This window comes from Amblyomma mixtum, chromosome 1, assembly GCF_055824585.1.
Source record: "Amblyomma mixtum isolate Tamu chromosome 1, ASM5582458v1, whole genome shotgun sequence".
In the NCBI taxonomy this organism is placed as follows: domain Eukaryota; kingdom Metazoa; phylum Arthropoda; class Arachnida; order Ixodida; family Ixodidae; genus Amblyomma; species Amblyomma mixtum.
In genome coordinates this window covers 39,822,784-39,843,312 of record NC_143012.1, presented here as the reverse complement: position 1 = coordinate 39,843,312, position 20,529 = coordinate 39,822,784, and the positions used below count along the sequence as shown (strand labels likewise).

The following is a 20,529-nucleotide window of genomic DNA, read 5'->3' as shown; positions in this document are numbered from 1 at the left end:
CCAAGATGCACTGTGCTGACGGTCAAGGGAACGGCTTGGAACCTCTTCTGCACCATGGGCATTCATATCCTGAAAAAATAATAAATAAATAAATAAATAAATAAATAAATAAATAAATAAATAAAACGAGAAAAAAAACGCTGCAAAAACGTGTTTAAATACACTGATGATGCTTTGAGTTTGCAAAAGCTACTTCTGAATCATATTGTGAGCATGTTAAGATAACAATTTGATTAAGTTATAGACAATGCTCAAACAAATAAAACTGATCGAATTGCTCTCTTCAAGGATTCGTCAGACCACAGCACAATGCAGTTAAACATAGCTCGCAGGCTCTTTAGCTGCTACATTATAAAATACAGAGCTATATGACAGGGGCACTACATTATAATAATGGTAATAACCAAAGCCGAAAACATCTGACTGTACCATCCTGCAATAAATTAATTCTCTGCTTCAGAAGCTTGTTCACTGCCCCTGTTCTGCAGTCTTAATTCACGTTAGAATCCTGAAACCTAAAAAAAATTTTACATGATGACTGCTTTTACTTTGATTGAGAGCTGCATGTAGAGTCGGTGCAGGAGACGGATTGCTGGACTTGGGAGGTGATCGGCCAAAGTAGTCACCTAACAAAAAAGAGATACAGTCAATGCTTTACAAAAAGCATTACAACGAAAACTTTTTTTATGCTACCACTAGTAAAGCACACACTTAAGCTTAAAGGACTATAATACCAAATTTTTTCTCGCATGTTTTCTACTTTCAAATGATGCGCGAGACATTAATATGCATGGATCACCACGTGATATTCGGCTATGACCACTAAATAATTTATAATTGAATTTCTTCTTGACGGTGTTTCAGTTTATAAGGCAATGTGCAGTTCACCTTTAGGCCACGCGAGGCATGAAAAAAACGGCAATACAACTGCTGATATGTTATTTGCCGTCATTCCAGATCTTTAAGCAGGGTGGTTTAAGTGTTGCAGTGAATTAAAATACATATCAACCTTCATATTGCAGGTTTTTTCGTGCCTCACATGACCTAAAGGTGAACTGCACATCACAGCCATCATTCGGTTGATGAAACCGAAACGAAAATAGCCTGAGAGAAGAAATTCGATAAAATTATTTAACAACTGTAACCACACGGTAATCCATGCATTCGAACGTCTAACGCATCATTTGAAAGAAAAAAAAACATGCAACTAAAATTAGGTGTCTATAGACCTTTAACAGCGCTCAGATGAGATGATACTGAAAAAAAATTCAAATGCTAAGACATTAGCGATGAGCACTTGGAACTAAAACGGCAGCGAAGACCAACTAAACGCGGCAAACGCAAGCAAAGTTTATAAAAAGGTTTTGGATTGTACTACCCAAAGCACAAAAAAGAAACAGCAAAAAAATAAAGAGTTAAAACGTCAAAAAATTGTTCCATCTATAATGACACCTGTGACCACAATGCAGAGCGCATGGTGACTGGTCAACTCAGGTCTATGACATATGCTATGGATTTAATTTTCTAAATGTGTAATGCAATCGATGGTAGTGGAGAGCCCCTAAAGGTATGACTGTCATTCACAGTGCATCATTACTGCGGTAAGCATGAGTGGATTGGTAAAAAAGATTGTGTAGAGCCCAAGAAACGGCCAACAATTATTGTTAAGAAAAAAATCTAGACAGAGTCAAGAAGCCTCAGCCACAATCCTTGTTTGAACAAGAACCGTGACAGCAAAGATAAAAAGTTCAGCCATATTCTCAAGACTGAAAAAGAGATCGAAGTGAGCAGTGGTAAGAGATTGCAAGCAGAAAGCCTACATCTGTTAAAAATTTGAAAACTTTACCCCAAGTAAAACATTCAGTTATCTACAAAATGTTGGCATTTTGTATCTGTGCAACTCCGGGAAGTGGTATCGCCTTACCACCTCTAATGATGCGTAACACAGAGCCAGCCCCCACAACTTGAACAAGAGTGGCACCGGTACAAAGAATTCAAACAAAAGCAGTAGAGGAAAACAGGTTTTATGAAAGAGTTTTGTATAGTACAATTGACAGCCGCAATAATAAATAGCAAAAAACTGTAGAACTAAAAACGGCAAAAAATCGTCCTACCGGCATTAAAAAATCTGCAATCTGCCTTAACCACATTTATCACACTGAAGAACACATTAACACACAGGGCAGCATTCAGCAAGCTGCGGGCCTGCAAATTATGTTGGCAAGAGTCAACGTTGGCATTTAAAAACATCACATTACCACAATGTATATTACTCGGGCAAACAAAATAGAAATTCTATAGAAATAACAAAATGCGGACCCACTCAAATGTACTGCAGCAGCAAAAACAAACAGGCAATGGGAGCGTCTCCTGAACAGCATTATTGCTTCACATGTTGATACCATGCCCAGGACATACATTATATGCTTGCGGTGGGAGTCGTGTGACAGCGTCCACAAAGTCAGTTCCTTTTCTACAAGTTCAGCCCAACAGAAAAAGCTTAGCCACTCCATGCTTTACACCTAGATAAGACACTTGCTATTAGCCATGATGTTTTTGTGCTTCATGATTACAGAATGCTTTTATGACGTTGCAAAACAACGTAAGGTGTTCAAAAGCATAGAATGCAATGCAATATTAGAAGAGCAATGTCATTACCCATAGAGGTTTGTAACTAATTGCAACACTGTACATTAGTACTGTGCACCTTGTAACACATTAAACTCACAGAAAGGAGGCAGGTCACACTAGCCTACCATACAAAATATAAACAGCACAGAACACATAGTAGATAGCATGGGCACATGAAAACACAGTGCCCATTACATATACTAGTGCCCAGCGGTGAGTTTTAAGGTGAAAGCCTTTAATGGCTCATACTGTCGTCCATCCATTAACAAAGCCTGTCACACGCGTTTAACTCGGGAACTAAAAATTATAGAAGAAAACCAATGGTTGCTTCAGAGAGAGGAGGAAACAATGAACCCAGAAGCAGAGTTTGATGACTGTAGGTTAATTAGTTAATTAATTATAGGCAAAAATGTTGAAATCGCGTCGAAATAATGCGGATGTCGATATAGCCACGGGAACTGCGTGAAGTCACATCTACCAGAAGTCGTCATGTCATAGTGAAAATTGTCACAGATTGGTCGGAAAAACATCGGATTAGTGTCAAATTAGATGGAAAAATGTTTAATTATGCGTAATCAACACTTAAGGTCCCCGAAAGATGTACAATTTGGGTATCAATATAGCCACGGGAATGGTGTGATGTTACATCTACCAGAAGTTGTCACGACATAGTGAAAATTGTCACAGAATGGTCAGAAAAACATCGGATTAGTGTCAAATTAGATGGAAAAATGTTTAATTATGCGTAATCAACACTTAAGGTCCCCGAAAGATGTACAATTTGGGTATCAATATAGCCACGGGAATGGTGTGACGTTACATCTACCAGAAGTTGTCACGACATAGTGAAAATTGTCACAGAATGGTCAGAAAAACATCAGATTAGTGTCAAATTAGATGGAAAAACGTGTAATTATGCATAATCAACACTTAAGGTCCCCGAAAGATGTACAATTTGGGTATCAATATAGCCACGGGAATGGTGTGACGTTACATCTACCAGAAGTTGTCACGACATAGTCAAAATTGTCACAGAATGGTCAGAAAAACATCGGATTAGTGTCAAATTAGATGGAAAAACGTGTAATTATGCGTAATCAACACTTAAGGTCCCCGAAAGATGTACAATTTGGGTATCAATATAGCCACGGGAATGGTGTGACGTTACATCTACCAGAAGTTGTCACGACATAGTGAAAATTGTCACAGAATGGTCAGAAAAACATCGGATTAGTGTCAAATTAGATGGAAAAACGTGTAATTATGCGTAATCAACACTTAAGGTCCCCGAAAGATGTATAATTTTGGTATCAATAAAGGCACGGGAACGGTGTGACGTCACATCCACCGGAAGTCGTCACGGCATAGTGTCCTCGGCTTTAGCCTCTCAACACTTTAGCTGCCAAAGTGTCCTAGCAATTCTTTACTGTCACACAAACTCCCCCCGAGCATGAAATGTATGCGGCCGGCACACTCGCAATAGCAGGTAGCCAAACTGCTAGAGAGTGGCACCAAAGCAATCCGGCCAAACTCGCCCGCCCTATAAGCTTTTGGTGCCAACAGCACACACGAAGAACACAAAATATCAATCTAGTACAAAGATCACTGGCCTGTAGCAAAGCAAAACACATGCTATGTGAGATGATGGAAATTCACAGACGGAATGAAACTGGCCTGAATCATGACAAGGATGAGTCACTGGTATAAAACTAATGGATTTTGCAAGCATCACTACAAAATAAGATGCATGAGAGAGATGCTCCTCTAGTATAAAATTTATGACGCATTAATGAATACAGTCTAAAAAAGCCATCACAGACAACAGAGTATGTTAAAGTTCATCAATTACAGATTGACAGCTCAAAGGTTTACAAAGAAAAAAGTAAACCAGCGTTATGCATAAATTGTTACCTTAAATAAGGCGCCCACAATGTTACCGCTAATGTTCTATCAGCTAAGCAGGTCAGCTTAGTACTACGTAGTGTGGTTGCAAGGAAATGGCTAAGTGCGGCAGTCAGTATCATCACTGTTGTCAACCCAGCTGTCTACAATGCAGGACAAATTATCCCTGTCCTGTGATATCTGCAGCCACTTGATCTGAGCAAATTCCCTAAACTCCCCATTTGATCCTCTGCCATCTACGGGTTCATTTGCCTTCACTTGGAATACACACCGCTACCCTAACTGAAAAGCATAGTGCGGCAATGCAGAGCACTATGTGAATCCCAGTAATGGCTTCAACTAACATCACTAAAGGCCACAACCAACAACACTGCAAAATCAAAACTTGGAGCAAATTACCACAAACGTCACAATGTCACCGGCATGTAATGTCAACACAATGATGCCACTACTCTTTCTTATTATCACCCAAAACATCATCATTCAATCCCAGCTGTGGCAGTCAAATTTCGATGCAGACGAAATTCTAGAGGCTCGTGTACTGTGCAATGTCAGTGCACGTTAAAGAACCCCAGGTGGTCGAAATTTCCAGAGCCCATCACTACGGCGTCCCTCATAGCCTGCGTCACCTTGGGACGTTAATCCCCCTAAAAAACCAAAAACCAAATCTACGCATCACCATCTGCAAGAACCGAAACAGCATTACCACAGCTAAAATAGAGCATTCCATTTGTGATGCGTGAGTTATGCAGTTATGACGCAGGTGCTGCATCTGACGTTTGAGTGATGCAATGCAGTGACGTGGTCTCCTGTTATCGATAGGTGGCGCCATCGATACAAAACGGAGTGCGCGAGGCTCGGACGCTCAGTCGGTGTTCAGCCTTGGACTGGTGACGTCTTAGATGTTTTAGAATAAATATGTCTTGTTTCTCCAGTCTGAAGTTGTCACAACATTCACATCACAGCTTTGCACCAAGCATTACACAGCATTCGTTCCGAAGTGCAGATGGCACTGGACATTCAAAAATATCATTCAGTTGTTCATTCAGCGAAGAGATGCTAAGTAAATATTCATGAAAAAGAGAGGGTGTACAGCTGCACTGTCTGAGTGATGCTCTCAGCACCCATGTAGTGTGACAGAGTCACACGGCCATGATTCAGCCTCCTCCGAGTTCGAACAGTCGAGACTCAACAGTCCATACGGTCAATTCTTCAGTATCACGTGATCGTCAAGATTGGAATCCAGTCATGTATGCATTCTCCTGGAACATTTGCGGGCCAAGCAAAAATGTACTGCAAAATGATAGCTAAGCCACCCTGAATGGCACAAAAGAAAGCACGTGCACTGACATCACACAGTACACAGACCTCTAGAATAACGCCTCCGCTGAAATTTGACCGCCGCGGCCGGCATCGAACCCCCGTCTTTCGGGTCAGCAGCCGAGCACCATAACCACTGAGCCACCGCAGCGACTGTGTGTGATGAAGCCTCCCCACATGCAATGGTGTCATTTGTGAAGAGGCTCCACAGCTAATGCATCGCAATGTGAAAGAGGCCTGAGTGACCTTTACAACTATGGTGCAGTTCTCCTGTGACATTATCTACAGAGTGTCCACAATAATGTATTTGATGTCACTGTGGAGTTTTCACGCAAAAGCTGATGACAGGCGCCCAGATTTCCATCAAATCAATAAGCAATGATGCAAACGTCTTTTGGCAGCTTTTTGGGAGCGGCACTGAATAATTCAACTTTCAGTGAACGTAGATGCTTTTCCCAGCTCCTAAATTAAGGAAGCTTTACTGAACACATCACAAATCTCATGCATGCACCACTGCGCGAATTAGCCAAGGACAATGGTACATATTTAAACACCACACAAACATTAAAAGATGCCCATTTGCTCATTCGCTCCCTTCCTCATTCAAGTCCCAACTAAAAGGCAGTCCAAAGCCTCGCACAAGTGAACATCTTTGCCATCTCGAGGCCCTGCCCCAAGTACTGTTCCAGCCAGCAGTGATGTCCAATGGCACCTCAATGACGAGCACGCTATGCATACAACAGTAATCCTAAAAGCCAACCAAACAGAATGCAGTGGGACCCAGCATGAAAGACTCCAGGTGTGAATCACGTTCCTCCTCCCCTTCCTATCACCAAAGGGGCGTGCGACGACGGCAGCTCGGGCGTCGGCATCATGTCGCTCAGTTCCTCCACTCTGACATAGCTGCACGTGTTCACAGACTCCTTCTTCTCGTTAGCTGCTGCTGGTTTTGTGGAAACGGGAATGTAGGAAGGAAGGGGCAAGGAAGAGGCCAGAGCAAGAGCGAAAGTGTTGAGAAGCAGGGATTTAAGGCGAGAAACGGAAAGAGATTGAAGCATGCCACGTGATACACAGGCACAGGGTTATTGGAAGTTCAGGGAAGTGGTCAGGGAAGATGGGGTAAAAAAAAAAGAAGAAATAACAATCAGACCTTTCCACACAACATAGGATTATGAGAACATAAAGGTCACTCTACCAGGCCCTCAACAGCTTCTCGTACAAAGTGTCATCTTAGTAATTAATCCGGCTGATCAGTGACATATATACAATTAACAAAAAGGCTGCCACCATCTGGAAGACGTTGAAGTAACAAACGTTAACTGTTTGGTTTCCTAGAATTGACATAGATGAGATTAAAGGGAGGTACACGCATAGAAATACGAATTTGTTCTACAATGCTATTGTAGATGCCATCTACAAGTCTCAATGCGAGATGTGCTGTTTTCTAGTTGCTGCCACAGATGGCGCTGTGATCTCAGGGGGGTAGCAGACCCCACGAAATCTCGAAACGTGATGAGTAAGAGCTGACGCTGTTAACAATGTGGAAAAGCAGCCCAAACTGACAGTTCTGAGTGGCTTAAAAGTGTTCAACAAGGCATGTCCAAGAGAACATACAAACTGGCACCTTTTGACATCATATGGATTACTGACCCCTTCCCATTCGTGACCAGCTGGAACCAGAATGAACCAGACGGCACCAAATGTAAACGTGCTAATAAATCGCTAGAACAGGTCAGTTATTTTCATGCTTCTAGTTATAGCCAAACACGAAAGTATTAGGAATTAAGGACAGATTTTAGCTGCTCTGGATTTTTGCTACATGCTGCAGCTGTGCTGATTCCTGAACCTTGAAAGCTCAAAAGTAAATAGGATATTTTCCCTTAAAAAAAAAATATGACCTCTGTAAATAGGAATAAGCTCCACCCTTGACAAAAGAAGGGTTTTGGGACGCTTGAAATGAAAATGGGATACAATGAACCAGCAAAACTTAAGTTTAGAGGTTTGTCAAATGTTTAGCGGAAGCCCCCAGGGTATGAAAAACACTGTTCCCACTTTGAGTCATTTATCAATTCACTCTCACCCTACCATAAGCTTACCGTCCCAGTTAGGTCCATTGGTAGAGCGACTGCTCCGGTGATGCGGTGGTCCTGGGTTCGAACCCCGGAGCAGGATGAATTTTTCTTTAACTGAGAAGTTTCTGAAAAAGCTATATAGCTTTCCTTTGTAGCCGTATGGCTGAGCTTGGGTGGGTATAAATGAGTAATTACTCCCTTATTATAAGCTTTGGAGGAGTACGCCAGTGAATGTTCGGAGGGGCGAGAGTATACGAATGCTTCAGCCACAGCCAGGAAACTTAGCAATTTCTCATTTTTCTACAAACAGCAGCCAGACTCGGCCTCCGCAGCCACTCACACTGACACCTCCTCTTTGGGGGCAGCACCATGAAGAGGGAGAGGCCGACGAGTGCGTGCCATGCGCTGTGCACGTAGGCGTAGTTGCGGTGCGTCTCGAATCCCGTGTACAGCGCGATGCCCACAATTCCCAGCGCGGCACCGGGGGCAAGGCTTGTCAGCCAAAAGCGTGGCTGAGGGAAGCAGCTCCTCCGAGTGGCACACTGCCTCACCTGCACACACAGATATTTTTTAAATGTTTATTGCGACAAGTAGTAAGACAGGGACACAACAAGCAAATCCCAGCATCAATTAAAAAAAAAATGTCTAGTGAAGACTGAGCAAGTTCAATTAGACCTTTCCGGCTCTTCTCTGAAGCAATGTTCCCAAAACGCTTTCCCTGTACAGTACACTCCCTTTAAGACGAACTCCAAGGGACCATGAAGACTGTTCATCTTATCAGAAGTTAATCTAATTAGGAGTGCTTCTTAAAATGATGTTAGAGCATGCAGTGTGTGTCCAAATACTTCGTATATGTGAACAAAGCCATGAAATAGTCTTTTAGGAAAAAATAATTGCAACATAAGCATTTATTGCATTACTAGTACAGTGCATCAGGCACTGTTGAGTGTTGCCCAGTCTTACTTTTTTTGTGTCTGTCGAGAAAATCGTCTGCTTGCTACAAGCGTAGGCATATCACTTAACCTTCCAAGATATCCATCAGTGCCCTCACAGGGGAGGAGCAGCGACAGTTCTGCTTTCACAGAATCGCCCTTTCAACGGAGACGTGGTTAGGTCTCTGTGCCTCCCCGCATCGCATGGATCATTGGCGGTGCAAAAAAGCTTTCAATTTTTTAGCTTTTTTTTTCTTTCCTTCCACTGAAATACAGCTCGAATGGTCGAGTAAAGCTGCATGGCTTGGGCACGGCTGGTCGTGAAAGTTCATCTTAACCAATTAGCACGTGTGCAGTGTACATCTTAAGCAGATTTTTTTTGCATTGACTCTATGGGAAACCAAACAAATGACCACCACTGTTCATCTTAACCAAGGGTTCATCTTAAGCAAGTTCGTCTTAACGGGAGTCTACTGTATTTGAATGCAAAAGAACTCATACAAGCCCTCCGCACCTATCCGTGAATGTCAAAATTGTAGTAAAACTTTTAAAAGTTAGGATATGTCCTTAAACCGACAGCGCTGTAGTACAAGCAGAAATAAGCTAGAAGTAACATAGCGTGAGCACCTTAAAAAAGAAGAAACTGAAGCTGTACTTCAAAATGCGATAATCATGACAGATTAAGAATTCAATGAATATACTAAAACTAGTAATGGTTTTCCTTACCAGGAAATCCTCCCAGCGGTTTACTTTGCATTCAAAGATTGGTTCCCGAGTTTAGTAACAACCAGCATGGATTCACTTCAGCGTTGAAGGGATCACTGTTTCTGTTAGCTAGTAAAACAATGCTTACAGTTGAATGAAAAACCATATAATCATTTCAGGTTTCCATCCAGTTTGTCATATAACTGTTCACAAGCTGCATTGTATGTGAAGAAAAGACGCAATCTTACACGCTTCCGCCTACAAAGAATCAGTCTTTTCTTCACCAACAAGTGAAATTTGCTTCTTTAATGCAATCCAAACACTATGGGGTGAAGTTTAGTCTGCTTGTTCACCACCTAATATATACTTGTGTTTGCATCCTCAGTTTTAGCGTCACTACAGTAGAACCTGATTATATCGAACCCGGTTAGATCAAATTACCCTTTATACTGAATAATTTCGGAGCGCTGTAAAGCTACAATGTGAATATGTACGAAAATGCACGGCTATGTCATATAAAAATGAGCCATCACATCCAATAGATCAAACTTCCGGCAACACTGAGCAACCAAACAAAATAGCTTTCCCTCAACACATCTCCAAGGGTTAGCTTCCTCGCAGATCCGACAAAACTTCAGACAACAGTGGCAGACACAAGAATCTGGCTTTCCCTCAGCACACTTCTGCATATTTTCTACAACTTTTCAGCCTCGTACGAGTTTCGAATAGTCGAGACTCAACAGTCCATATGGTCAATTCTATAGTATCATGGGATCATCATATAAACGGCTGTACAGAGCCCTGTGACAAAGTGGAGCAGCAAAACAGGCTGCAAATTTTTGGTTTTGGGTTTAACGTTCCAAAGCCGCCATGGCCGGAATCGAACCTGTGCCTTTTGGGTCAGAAGCCGAGCACCATAACCACTGAGCGACCACAGCCTATACAGGCTGCAAACGACAAACACTTTGTGTGCATGTGCATATCCTTTGCAGAAGAACTTGCTTTGGGGCTAGTTGGTTCATGATTGAAGTTCAGAATGGCGCAAAAGACACACACACAGGAAAAAAAGGGGATGACACAAAGAGTGCCTGCTACCAACTGAGTTTATTTCGGAAACACCCTCTTTTATAAGGCAAGACATATCAACCACGAACCGGAAGCAGAAAAAACACATATTCATGGTTTGAATTCACATTTCAAAAAACCATCGGCAGAAAAGAAAAAGCCACAAGAACAAACAGACACAAGAAAACATTTTTAGAGACAGTTCTCAAGGCCTTACCTTTACTTGGGAACTGCCTCAAGAGGGTAAAATCCAGTTCCTGGACATTCTGTTTGATTTCTCTAAAAAAGACCATGTGTGTTGGGTGTGCAACCCCCGTTCTAAGAAAAGCCTCATGCCGTTCAGCAGTGCCCACTCCAAACTGGTCAAACGCAGCATTGCCATCACGTGCCTACACGCAGCTCTCTCGAAATCCTGCGATCATTGTGTGCAGGCCGGCTTTGACAAGCAGCTAGTGAGACTGGGTAGCGCTGGCTACCTGTATATGATGATAACAGCGATATGTGAATCTCTGCTACAAAAAATCAAGGTCACTTCTAGCGGTGATACGCAAAGCAAGCAGGAAGACAAGAGGCCTGTGGTGGTAATTCCGTACATGCATAAGATAGCGCACAATATCAAGAAGGTAGGGGGTCGATATGGTGTAAAAGTGTTGTTTTCAGCACCATGCAAGCTTGCAAAAATTTGCTCCATGATGAACAGACGACCCCGAAGATGCCCTATCAAACATCAGATATGGTTCACTGAATGCAAGTCCGAAGTCGTATATCGCATACCGCTCAGCTGTGGATCCGCCTACATTGGCCAGACTGGCCGGTGTTTCAACGAGAGAGCTAGCGAGCACAGAAGAACAATTAAAAACAATGACAGGGGCAACCTGCCGGATCACTGTAGGGAATGCAGAGATTGCGGACCAATGCTGGAACAGGCAACGTTTATCGGCAGAGGCAAGGAGCGATTTGAAAGAGAGATTATAGAAGCATACCATATACAGAAAGCTGGGTCCACGTGCATTAGCACTTCATCGATTAAACTATGCCGCCAGGAGCTGGGTTTCTCAGACGGGCACGTGTAGTTCTAGATTGTTTTTTTTTTTTGTTCTTGTGGCTTTTTCTTTTCTGCCGATGGTTTTTCGAAATGTGAATTCAAACCATGAATATGTGTTTTTTCTGCTTCCGGTTCGTGGTTGATATGTCTTGCCTTATAAAAGAGGGTGTTTCCGAAATAAACTCAGTTGGTTGTAGGCGCTCTTTGTGTCATCCCCTTTTTTTCCTGTGTGTGTGTCTTTTGCGCCATTCTGAACTTCAATGCATATCCTTGCCCATTTTGCCACCTCGCTTAGTCAGGTGCTGCTGTTTGATGCTCGCATGATACTGTTGAAGAAGTAGTCAGCTTTACCTGACATTAGTGATAAAAGATGTCAAATAGAACTACTCTTTCACACAAAAAAACTTATTCTGTAGCAGTACAGCTGCCCCACTATCGCTACACTTCACACGGCTTACCCAAGAGCCGAATACAAGCGTGAGGCCCAAGCCAGCGGGCAGGGCGATGACGAGGAAACCGGTGCGGTCGTTCTCGACGGCAATAGCGATGCACAGGGTGCCGAAAGTGGACACCAGGGTGCGCAGGGGCACCGACACCTCGGCCAGGCAGAGCAGGGTGACCCAGAGCGACACCACCGCCGTCAGGAAGTCGCAGTACTGCAGTACACTGGGCCTCAGCACACAGATGGGGGACAGGGACGCATCGCAGGCATGGTAGAGCTGCGCACAGACAGGAAAGACGTGAAAAGCGAGTGATTTACACCACGGCTCACACAATTTCTTCAATGCAGTTCTGTCAAATAGTTGTACGACAGAAGTGTTCAGACAAAGGCATCACGATACAATCAGATCACATCAGACAAAAAAATTGCCAACTAAGGACTCGTTAGAACACATACACATGACAAAGCCCACATTTTGATGCCGAGGAAAGCATCGGTGGAGCCCCATCGCTAAAAATTGTCAGTGTCGCACCATTCTCATCTCAAAAGCAAGCAACCACTACCAAGTCTTTCACCAAATAAATTTACTGAGATGCAAGTGTTTTTTGTTGTTTTTTCAGGGCCATTCAATAACACAAACTTTCAGATAATTCAAACATTTTTTCAGGTCCCAAGAAGTTCAAGTTAATGACCTTCTACTGTATTAATCTTTCGTACCACTCGAGACAACTAAGAAGAAGGCATGGCAAACTAGACAGAGAGTAACACAGTATAAAAGTTAATTTTACCCCATTAATTCAGAAGTCCGGATGTCATGTAAGTCTAAGGCGTCGTAATTGAGACAGTATGTGTCTCACACCAGTTAAATCGAAAGGGCTCCCAAAAGGGAGCTACATCCAAGTATCACTGGTGTGGCCAGAGACTGTCGAAATAGTCCTACTCAAAACCTAAATTCCATGATGCAGAGTCGCTTGTGACCCACGCACCTGTGACAACGTCATGCAACAGCAGACATGATGACAAATGGACAGCCCCATCTCCTAGAACTGTCTGATCGCTTAGTTTCGGTTTCACTTTCCTGAGCTTCATATCAATCTGGCCATGGTCTTTATCCCCGCCCGTGTAAAGGTCTGTCAAAGGCGGAGGAGCGGCTTCTGCTCCGCCTGTATACTAATACTTTGCTGTGCCCGGCAGCTCTGAAACACTTCGACCCTTCTTTCTCGGGCAGCTGTCCGCACTGTGCGGAGAAGTCTTCGGACATCTACCACATGGTGTGGGCCTGCCCCTCCAACCCTGCTATCCCCCCTCACCCCAACCCAACCCGGGAGGACTGGGAGGCGACCCTGCTCGGCTGCTCTGACCTGCAGGCCCAACGGGCCTTGGTCGCGCGAGCCTGGGCGGCGGCCGATGCCACTGGGGTCCCGAACTAGGGACCTTCACCTAGTATTTGTAAGGGCTGGCCCCCTCTGGGTCAGCTCATGCATAACCTCCTGTATTATACCTGTACATAAATGTTTTCCACCACCACCACCTTCCTGAGCTTCACACCAGCCTGCAGCAACGGCTGCTCAACCAACCAGCACCAGCCAGCCAAATAGCATTTTGGAGCCTGAATGGCTCGTTGCTGCTGTTACCCCCCCCCCCTTTGGACTAGTGGACTAGGATTTTGGACTAGTTCTGCTGCAACGCTCCCGACAGTATGCATGCAATAAAGCATTGATGGAAACATGAAAAGCAGTCATTGCTGCTCCATTCATATTCCCAAAGCAGGCACCCATTGCCCAGTCCTTCACCAAACAAATTTACTGTGACGGAAAAGATCCTGACAGTTTTTTCAGGATCATTCGATAACTTTTGGATAATTTGAACATTTTTTTTCAGTTCCTTGAAGTTCGAACTAACAAGCTTGCACTGTATATTTTGCTTGGTACGGCCGGGTAATTTGAACATTTTTTTTTCTTCAGCCCTTTCAAGTTCGAATTAACAACCTATCACTGTACATTTTTCTTACTGTGCTGTCCACCGGAGAAGGAAGCAGATATTTTTACAGACAGTAGAACAAGAGAAAACATGCAATAATGATTAAAGCCTAAAAGATCAGTGTTGAAATGGACGTGTGGAGTGACAAGGAAACGGTAATCCCTCATAACAAACCACATCAGAGAAACAGTCGGGGGAAGGGGGAGGGGGGGTCAGAAACAATGAAACCAAATGGAGTCCCACAAGGTCACCCCCTACCGACACTCTTCAAACACTGCCTGACATGTCTCTTTCTATGCTCACCGCAGAGGCACACATTGTGGTAAGGTAGACCAGGCCCTCGAGGTAGTGGCCTCGATAGAAGGCCAGCGCAATGGCAGGCAGCAGGAACAGGTTGCTCAGAGTCAGCAGCAGCAACTCAGTTAGCATGTGGTAGTAATTGAGGGCCTCCCTCTTGTCCGTGCAGCCCCAGCCACGGTAACCTGCAACGGAATGACACAATGAGCATAATGCAGAACATCCGCAGACACGACATCAAAGATTCCATGATAACTTTCAAGATAGAGGGAAAAAAAAAAAACTCGACGGGGCACTTGAGCTCCGCAATAAGGATATGCTGCGATAGCACTAACGGGTCATTGCCCACATATGCGAAATTGGTCATTTTGAACTTTATATTCATAGATACCTGGGAGTACCACTCCTCGCACAGTGGTGCAGTGGTTCAGTGAAGCGCCACTGCCTGGCAATGGCAGGTGCTGCCTGCCGGTTGGTTTTGCGAGACCAAGGTTGATCTTCCCGACCAACCTCTTACTATCAGTCACTAAATTAACCGCCACTTGCCATGACGGGCAGGTTGTGATGACATCACAAGGTCGCATGACCAAGGTGGAAGGGGTGGTACACCTGCTTCTCTAGGCATTTTTTGCTCACGCTACCACTGCCGAGGTTTCCATTGAAAGGGACCCTTATTGCTATCACGTTAAACAGTTCTGATAAATGCATCACGATGTGCCACTACTAATGACCCAGATTATTATTATTATTCACACAATTGTGTTTCTTTCTCTTTTTTACTCAGGAACACAGCTTGATGCGCATTCTTTTGAAAATACAACTTGCAGGTATGGCTTCTAGCAATTGAAGTCAGTCATTACGATAGCACTGAGTCGTGCACACCCCAGAGACACCCATCGCAAACAGAAGCTCTGTGCAGAAAATGCACATCGATATACGTATAAGGGTTGCATAGATTGGTGCTTAAAAACATGGTCATACAAATATGTCTTCAAACTCAATGCGTTAGCAAAAACTGCAGCGGCAACAGTAGTAAGGGCCTAATCTATGGTTTGTTCCCCGTCACGTTTTGCAGCCTACCAGAGGTGCAGTAGCAGCTACTGAAGATCATCCCTCCACTGATGTACTGAAAGCACCGCCCAAAGAGGCCGCACTTGTTGTTCAGGCAGGCGGTGGAGTTGATGCTGAGTTCCACTTGCACTGATTCCGTCTCACAGGGAACCCATCTTGGCTCACTATGTGAACGAGCAGAACATAGCACACAGGTGAGGCACACTACTCGCTAAAACAACGTCCGCGGGAGGGGATTCACAGGCACTGCTGCTAACCGGTTATTCAAAGAGGAAAGAACACGTATAAATATGCAGAGCCTATACGTATGCCCAGGCTATACGTGGTTTCTTCACAGGCTGTACACACTACTCGGGACGCACACGCAAACTAATAGTTACCTGCCAAAAATATGACGTGAACAGGACACTGCAAAAGCTTGCAGAATGTGGCCACGTAAGAAAAAAGAAAAAGAAACTTCAGATGAACGTGCTGCTGACCTAAAATGCAACATGCAATTACAAACACTATGCGCTCTTATTACAGGTTTTTCAGGTGCGTAACAGTTGAAGCTTGTTCTGGCAAACACTGAAAAATAAGAAACCTGGGGCTTTCTTAACACATTTTTAAAGGAGAAAATGCGATAGCACTTGGAAGTTGGCCCACCACCAAATATTCCAAAGGACCCTTCCCCCCACCACCAAATTTGGGAAGTAGGCAGACCTCAAAAAAAAAAAAAAATTAAGGTGGCTAGTGGGAATTAGCCAGTGAAATGAGGTGGATTAGTGGGTGGGTTTATATGGATTAATGGGTGTCAGTGTGTGGATTAAGTACATTACTTTGGATTAGTGGGAGGATTAATTAATTCAGACCGGTGGGATTAGCGGGTGGAAGAGTGGGTGAAGGTAGTGAATCCCACAGGATAATCCAATTGAAGGCACTGGAATATTACAGTACTCAGGGTTTCAAATTTGATGGTGCTGATGACGTTACGACCCTCTCGGCCAGTCAGAGAATTTCACTACGGAGAAGCCGGGTGGTTTTTGCAAGACAACAGCCTAAATGCTGTTGCATTAAAATGTCTCCAAATGTGACATAAGGGCAACTTCCACAGATAGAGCTTATACCCACAGTGATTGAACGGTTGATTGACTGCATGTCCTGATAAGAAAAATGAAGTTCTGATAAAGGGAATGAATTTACAAGGTCCTGTCGTGCTTCCCTTACTGGAAGTTACTTTTGACTAATTTTCAATTTCCCTGCCTTACCATAGCTAAGCACAGCATAACGCTGCTCTTTATTTTGCAAAGCTTTGCCCCAACGTGTAAAAATCAAAGTTCTAACGTTAGAACCCGTCATGAGTGTGAAAGAACAAAAAAATTCAGGGGGCACTTCGGCTCTCTAAAGTGCTGCAAGGCGAAAGTGTTTCCTGGCGCACTGTTTGGCATCGACTGCGAGACTGTTTGTGCTGTACTAGTGCTTTATTTGACAACACACTGACTACACATTACAACTACACACTTTGACTGCTTCTTTAGCATGACTCTCTCTCTGCTTCTATGAGTTCGGTTGTATTCATGGCCGTGTTCGCAGTAATGAGGTATGTAATGTGGTCAACCACGGACGCCTTATGCCCCTGTCGAAGCGGACGACAACTATTTTATTAGTTGTCGTCTGCTCCAAAAGGGGGCGTCAGGCATCCGTGGGTGACCTCATTACTTCGAATCTGCGTACTCTGACGTCATAACCATTTTGAACAACCGAAAAGTGTGACACTTCTGCTGACAACCTTCTGTCGACAACGATGAGGCATTACAGTAAAAGCTCGTTAATTCGACACTGACGGGACCGCGAAAAATTGTCGAATTATCCGAATGTCGAATTATCGAATGAACAACAAAAAACAATGTTTGCCGCAACAGGACGTATACCTTTATTTGGCAAGGAAATCTGTAATCACCATCTGCTTTTTCGAGCGAATTTGAGCGACTACGATAGCTCTAACAGCTGCCAGGTGCTCCGCGGCACACGCACCGTCAGGGATTTGTTCACAGAAGTCCTTCCGCACGGACAAGGCTTCTGCGGCTTCTTTCACCGTGCACTTCGGCATTTGGGACAACTGCTCACAATCGTAAATCGTCGTCGTTGTCAGCGCCTGTCACTTTAATTATTTCATCCTCGGTCAGCTGACAGGACACAAAGGCGAGGCGCGCAGGCCCTGTGCGCTACCCACCCGAAAGCAGCGCGGGGAGGAGGTGGGGAGGAGGTGAAGGGAGCGCGGCTCCCCGCTTATCTTTTTTCAGCCAGCGTCCGCGGGGACAGCGTTGTTGCTGGGACGCGCGTCTTATCTTTTCTCTTTATCTTTCCTCTGATCTTTTAACTCTCCTTTATCTGCACATGGCAGCGGTGGTGGCTCGGCTGAGCCATTAGGCAATCCCTTGCAATTTCCTTTCACCCTTCTCTCAGTCGCAACAAAACAGCAACAACAAGCAGCGCAGTAAACACGCTGACAAAGCGCGCATTTACCAAAAAAGGCGCCGTAAATAACCGCGATCGTAGCGACTGCTGCGACACAACAAAGCACAAAAAAAAGACGCCAGCCGCTTCGGCCGCCGCTAACTCGCTTCCTCGGATGGATGGATGACGGATGGCCTATCAGCCGTACAGTAGCGCCGATCATGGCAGTGTTTTTTTCTTTTTGCTCTCGGCAAACCGGCTTGGCGGGCTGCGGAGTGAAGTCGAATTAACCGACGAACGGCAAAATTTGTTCGAATTAACGAGAGTTTCGCCCCATAGACTCCTATGTATAATTGTAGGGACCTCGCGCGCGCGTCGAATTATCCGATTTTCCGAATTAACGGGGGTCGAATTAACGAGCTTTCACTGTAAAGGCTTTCTCCTTAAAGGTGCACTGAAGAGGATTCTGAACATGTCTTTTTGTCGCGGGAACTCGATCCACACGTTCCTAGCATTCTTAGAAACAGTGACTTATTGCCCTGTGTGGCCGATTTCCCCAATTAAAACGAATTAACATCCGGCTCCCGCCTTTTTTTTTTAATTCTGCCTCGTACGATGGGCGGAGTTGACCAACGCGGGGGAGCGCCTTTCACCCAGTCCCGTGGAGGCTTCGCTTTCGCTTTATTTTGTTTTTTAGGTTTCCATGAATAAATAGTTTCATTCGCAGATAATATAGCCGCAAAATAAGCCCGCAGAAATAAAAATACGCGCGGACTATTTGCTACTACGGACTACTACGTATTACTCCGCCGATGGCAGAGCGGCAAGCTGCCACGGGACTGGGTGAAAGGCGCTCCATGCGTTGGTCGACTCCGCCCACCGCACGAGGCAGAATTAAAAAAAAAAAGGCGAGAGCCGGACATTAATTCGATTTAATTGGGGAAATCGGCCACACAGGGCAGTAAATCGCAGTTTCTAAGAAAGCTCGGAACGTGTAGATCTAGTTCCCGCGGCAAAAAGACACGTTCAGATTCTTCTTCAGTGCACCTTTAAAATAGACATTTGGGCATGTTACCTGGCATTGGCACCTTCGTCAAAATAGCACAGAGGCAGCAGCCCAAGGAACCAGAGCCCAAACTCGGGGTACGGGACGTGCAGCTCGGCTCTGGTGAAGTGGTTGGCACTGGTGTTCACCTGGAATTCACTGCCCCACTCCCACGACCTCTGGTCTTCCTTGAGCGGCGGGCGTGACCCGTACGCCAACACCGCTCGAAGGGTCACATTGGTTGGCACATGGTCATGATCCTCCTGCGTTTTTATTTCAGGTTTCACGTCTTCAGGCAGTTCAGACTCTGAGCAAATGTTCTAAAGTTAGCCTGTCACTGGAACCTCTAGCTACAAAATGCATAGCATAACAAGATGACGCAATGCAAAACAACAGCTGTCACAACTCTGGAGCAATGAATCATCATCATCAGCAGCAGCAGCAGCAGCCAGACTACGCCCACTGCAGGGAAAAGGCCTCTCCCCTGTCTCTCCAATTAACGCTATCCTTCGCCAGTTGTGGCCACCGTATTCCCGCGAATTTCTTAATCTTAGCCGCCCATCTAACTTTCTGCCGCCCCCTGCTACACTTGCCTTCTCTTGGATTCCACTCCGTTACCCTTAACGACCAGCGGTTATCTTGCCTTCGCATTACATGCCCTGCCCAAGCCCACTTTTTCCTCTTGATTTCATTAACCTGCGTTTGTTCTCTCACCCACTCTGCCCGCTTCCGATCTCTTAACGTTACACCTATCATTTTTCTTTCCATAGCTCGCTGCGTTGTCCTTCACTACAGCAGCGTAAAAACACTGTAAGCTAGTTAGGCAACATTATAAAACATAGGGCAAATGAATTACGACAAATCAAGGCAAGTAATCAAGTGTGACGCCACTTATGATTAGTAAGTAGCGTAAGAAAAGTTCTCGATAATATTACAACAAACCAAGCTAATGACCTGACTTAGTGGTTGCAGAAAGTGAAGTTTACACTGATACTGCATAGAGCAAGGCAGTTTGCTCACCAGTAAGGATTAACTTTTGGTAGCAACAAGTTACTATGTTGAGAAGCCTCAGATGCACAATCTCAATTAAAGACACATTTCCCATACCTCACATTCTGACACAGTGTTAGGTTAAAACAGGTTTCACAGATTGTTTTTGCTGGAATCAGGCTATATGTTACTGCTTTATTTTTAAGCCCAAAATCAGATCTAAGTAGTCCAATGCTATGCTGCTGCTCAAGTTTTAGTTCTAATTACTATCACTGCACAGTTTTTGAACTCCACACACACTACAAAATCACTGAATGTACAGTCGGGAACAAAAGTCTGTGGACCACGTGATCCACAAACAAAGTCAATAGTTCCGTTACTACCCGCCAGATGGAGACCACACTTGTGGAGGTGAAAGTCAGAATCCACTTCTATCATCTCCGCAAATGTGGACTTCATCCGATGGCTAATAACAGAGCTATCGGCTTCATTTGTGGATCAAGTGGTCCACAGATTTTTGTCCCCCACTGTACCTCCTTGAAATGCCTGAGTAGCTGAAAGAAAGCATGCAATGGAAGTTTTCAAGCTTTATTTGC

General features: G+C 44.5%; 1 protein-coding gene across 3 annotated transcripts in view; it reads right to left on the bottom strand.

The window, feature by feature from the left end:
- Window positions 1-2,008: 2,008 nt before the first annotated feature.
- LOC149366102 (transmembrane protein 8B-like) overlaps window positions 2,009-20,529 on the bottom strand; it is a 33,408-nt gene continuing 14,887 nt past the window's right edge. For 2 of the 3 annotated variants that reach the window (XM_089548581.1, XM_089548599.1), the window contains exons 8-13: window positions 18,974-19,206; window positions 15,472-15,626; window positions 14,398-14,576; window positions 12,131-12,391; window positions 8,266-8,476; window positions 2,009-6,796 (exon numbers count right to left, since the gene is read on the bottom strand). In XM_089548581.1, the coding sequence (XP_089404707.1) occupies window positions 6,660-6,796; window positions 8,266-8,476; window positions 12,131-12,391; window positions 14,398-14,576; window positions 15,472-15,626; window positions 18,974-19,206 (1,176 nt within the window). In that variant the 3' untranslated portion in view covers window positions 2,009-6,659. The remainder of the gene's footprint in view (window positions 6,797-8,265; window positions 8,477-12,130; window positions 12,392-14,397; window positions 14,577-15,471; window positions 15,627-18,973; window positions 19,207-20,529) is intronic. The other variant, XM_089548590.1, reaches the window with a different exon arrangement.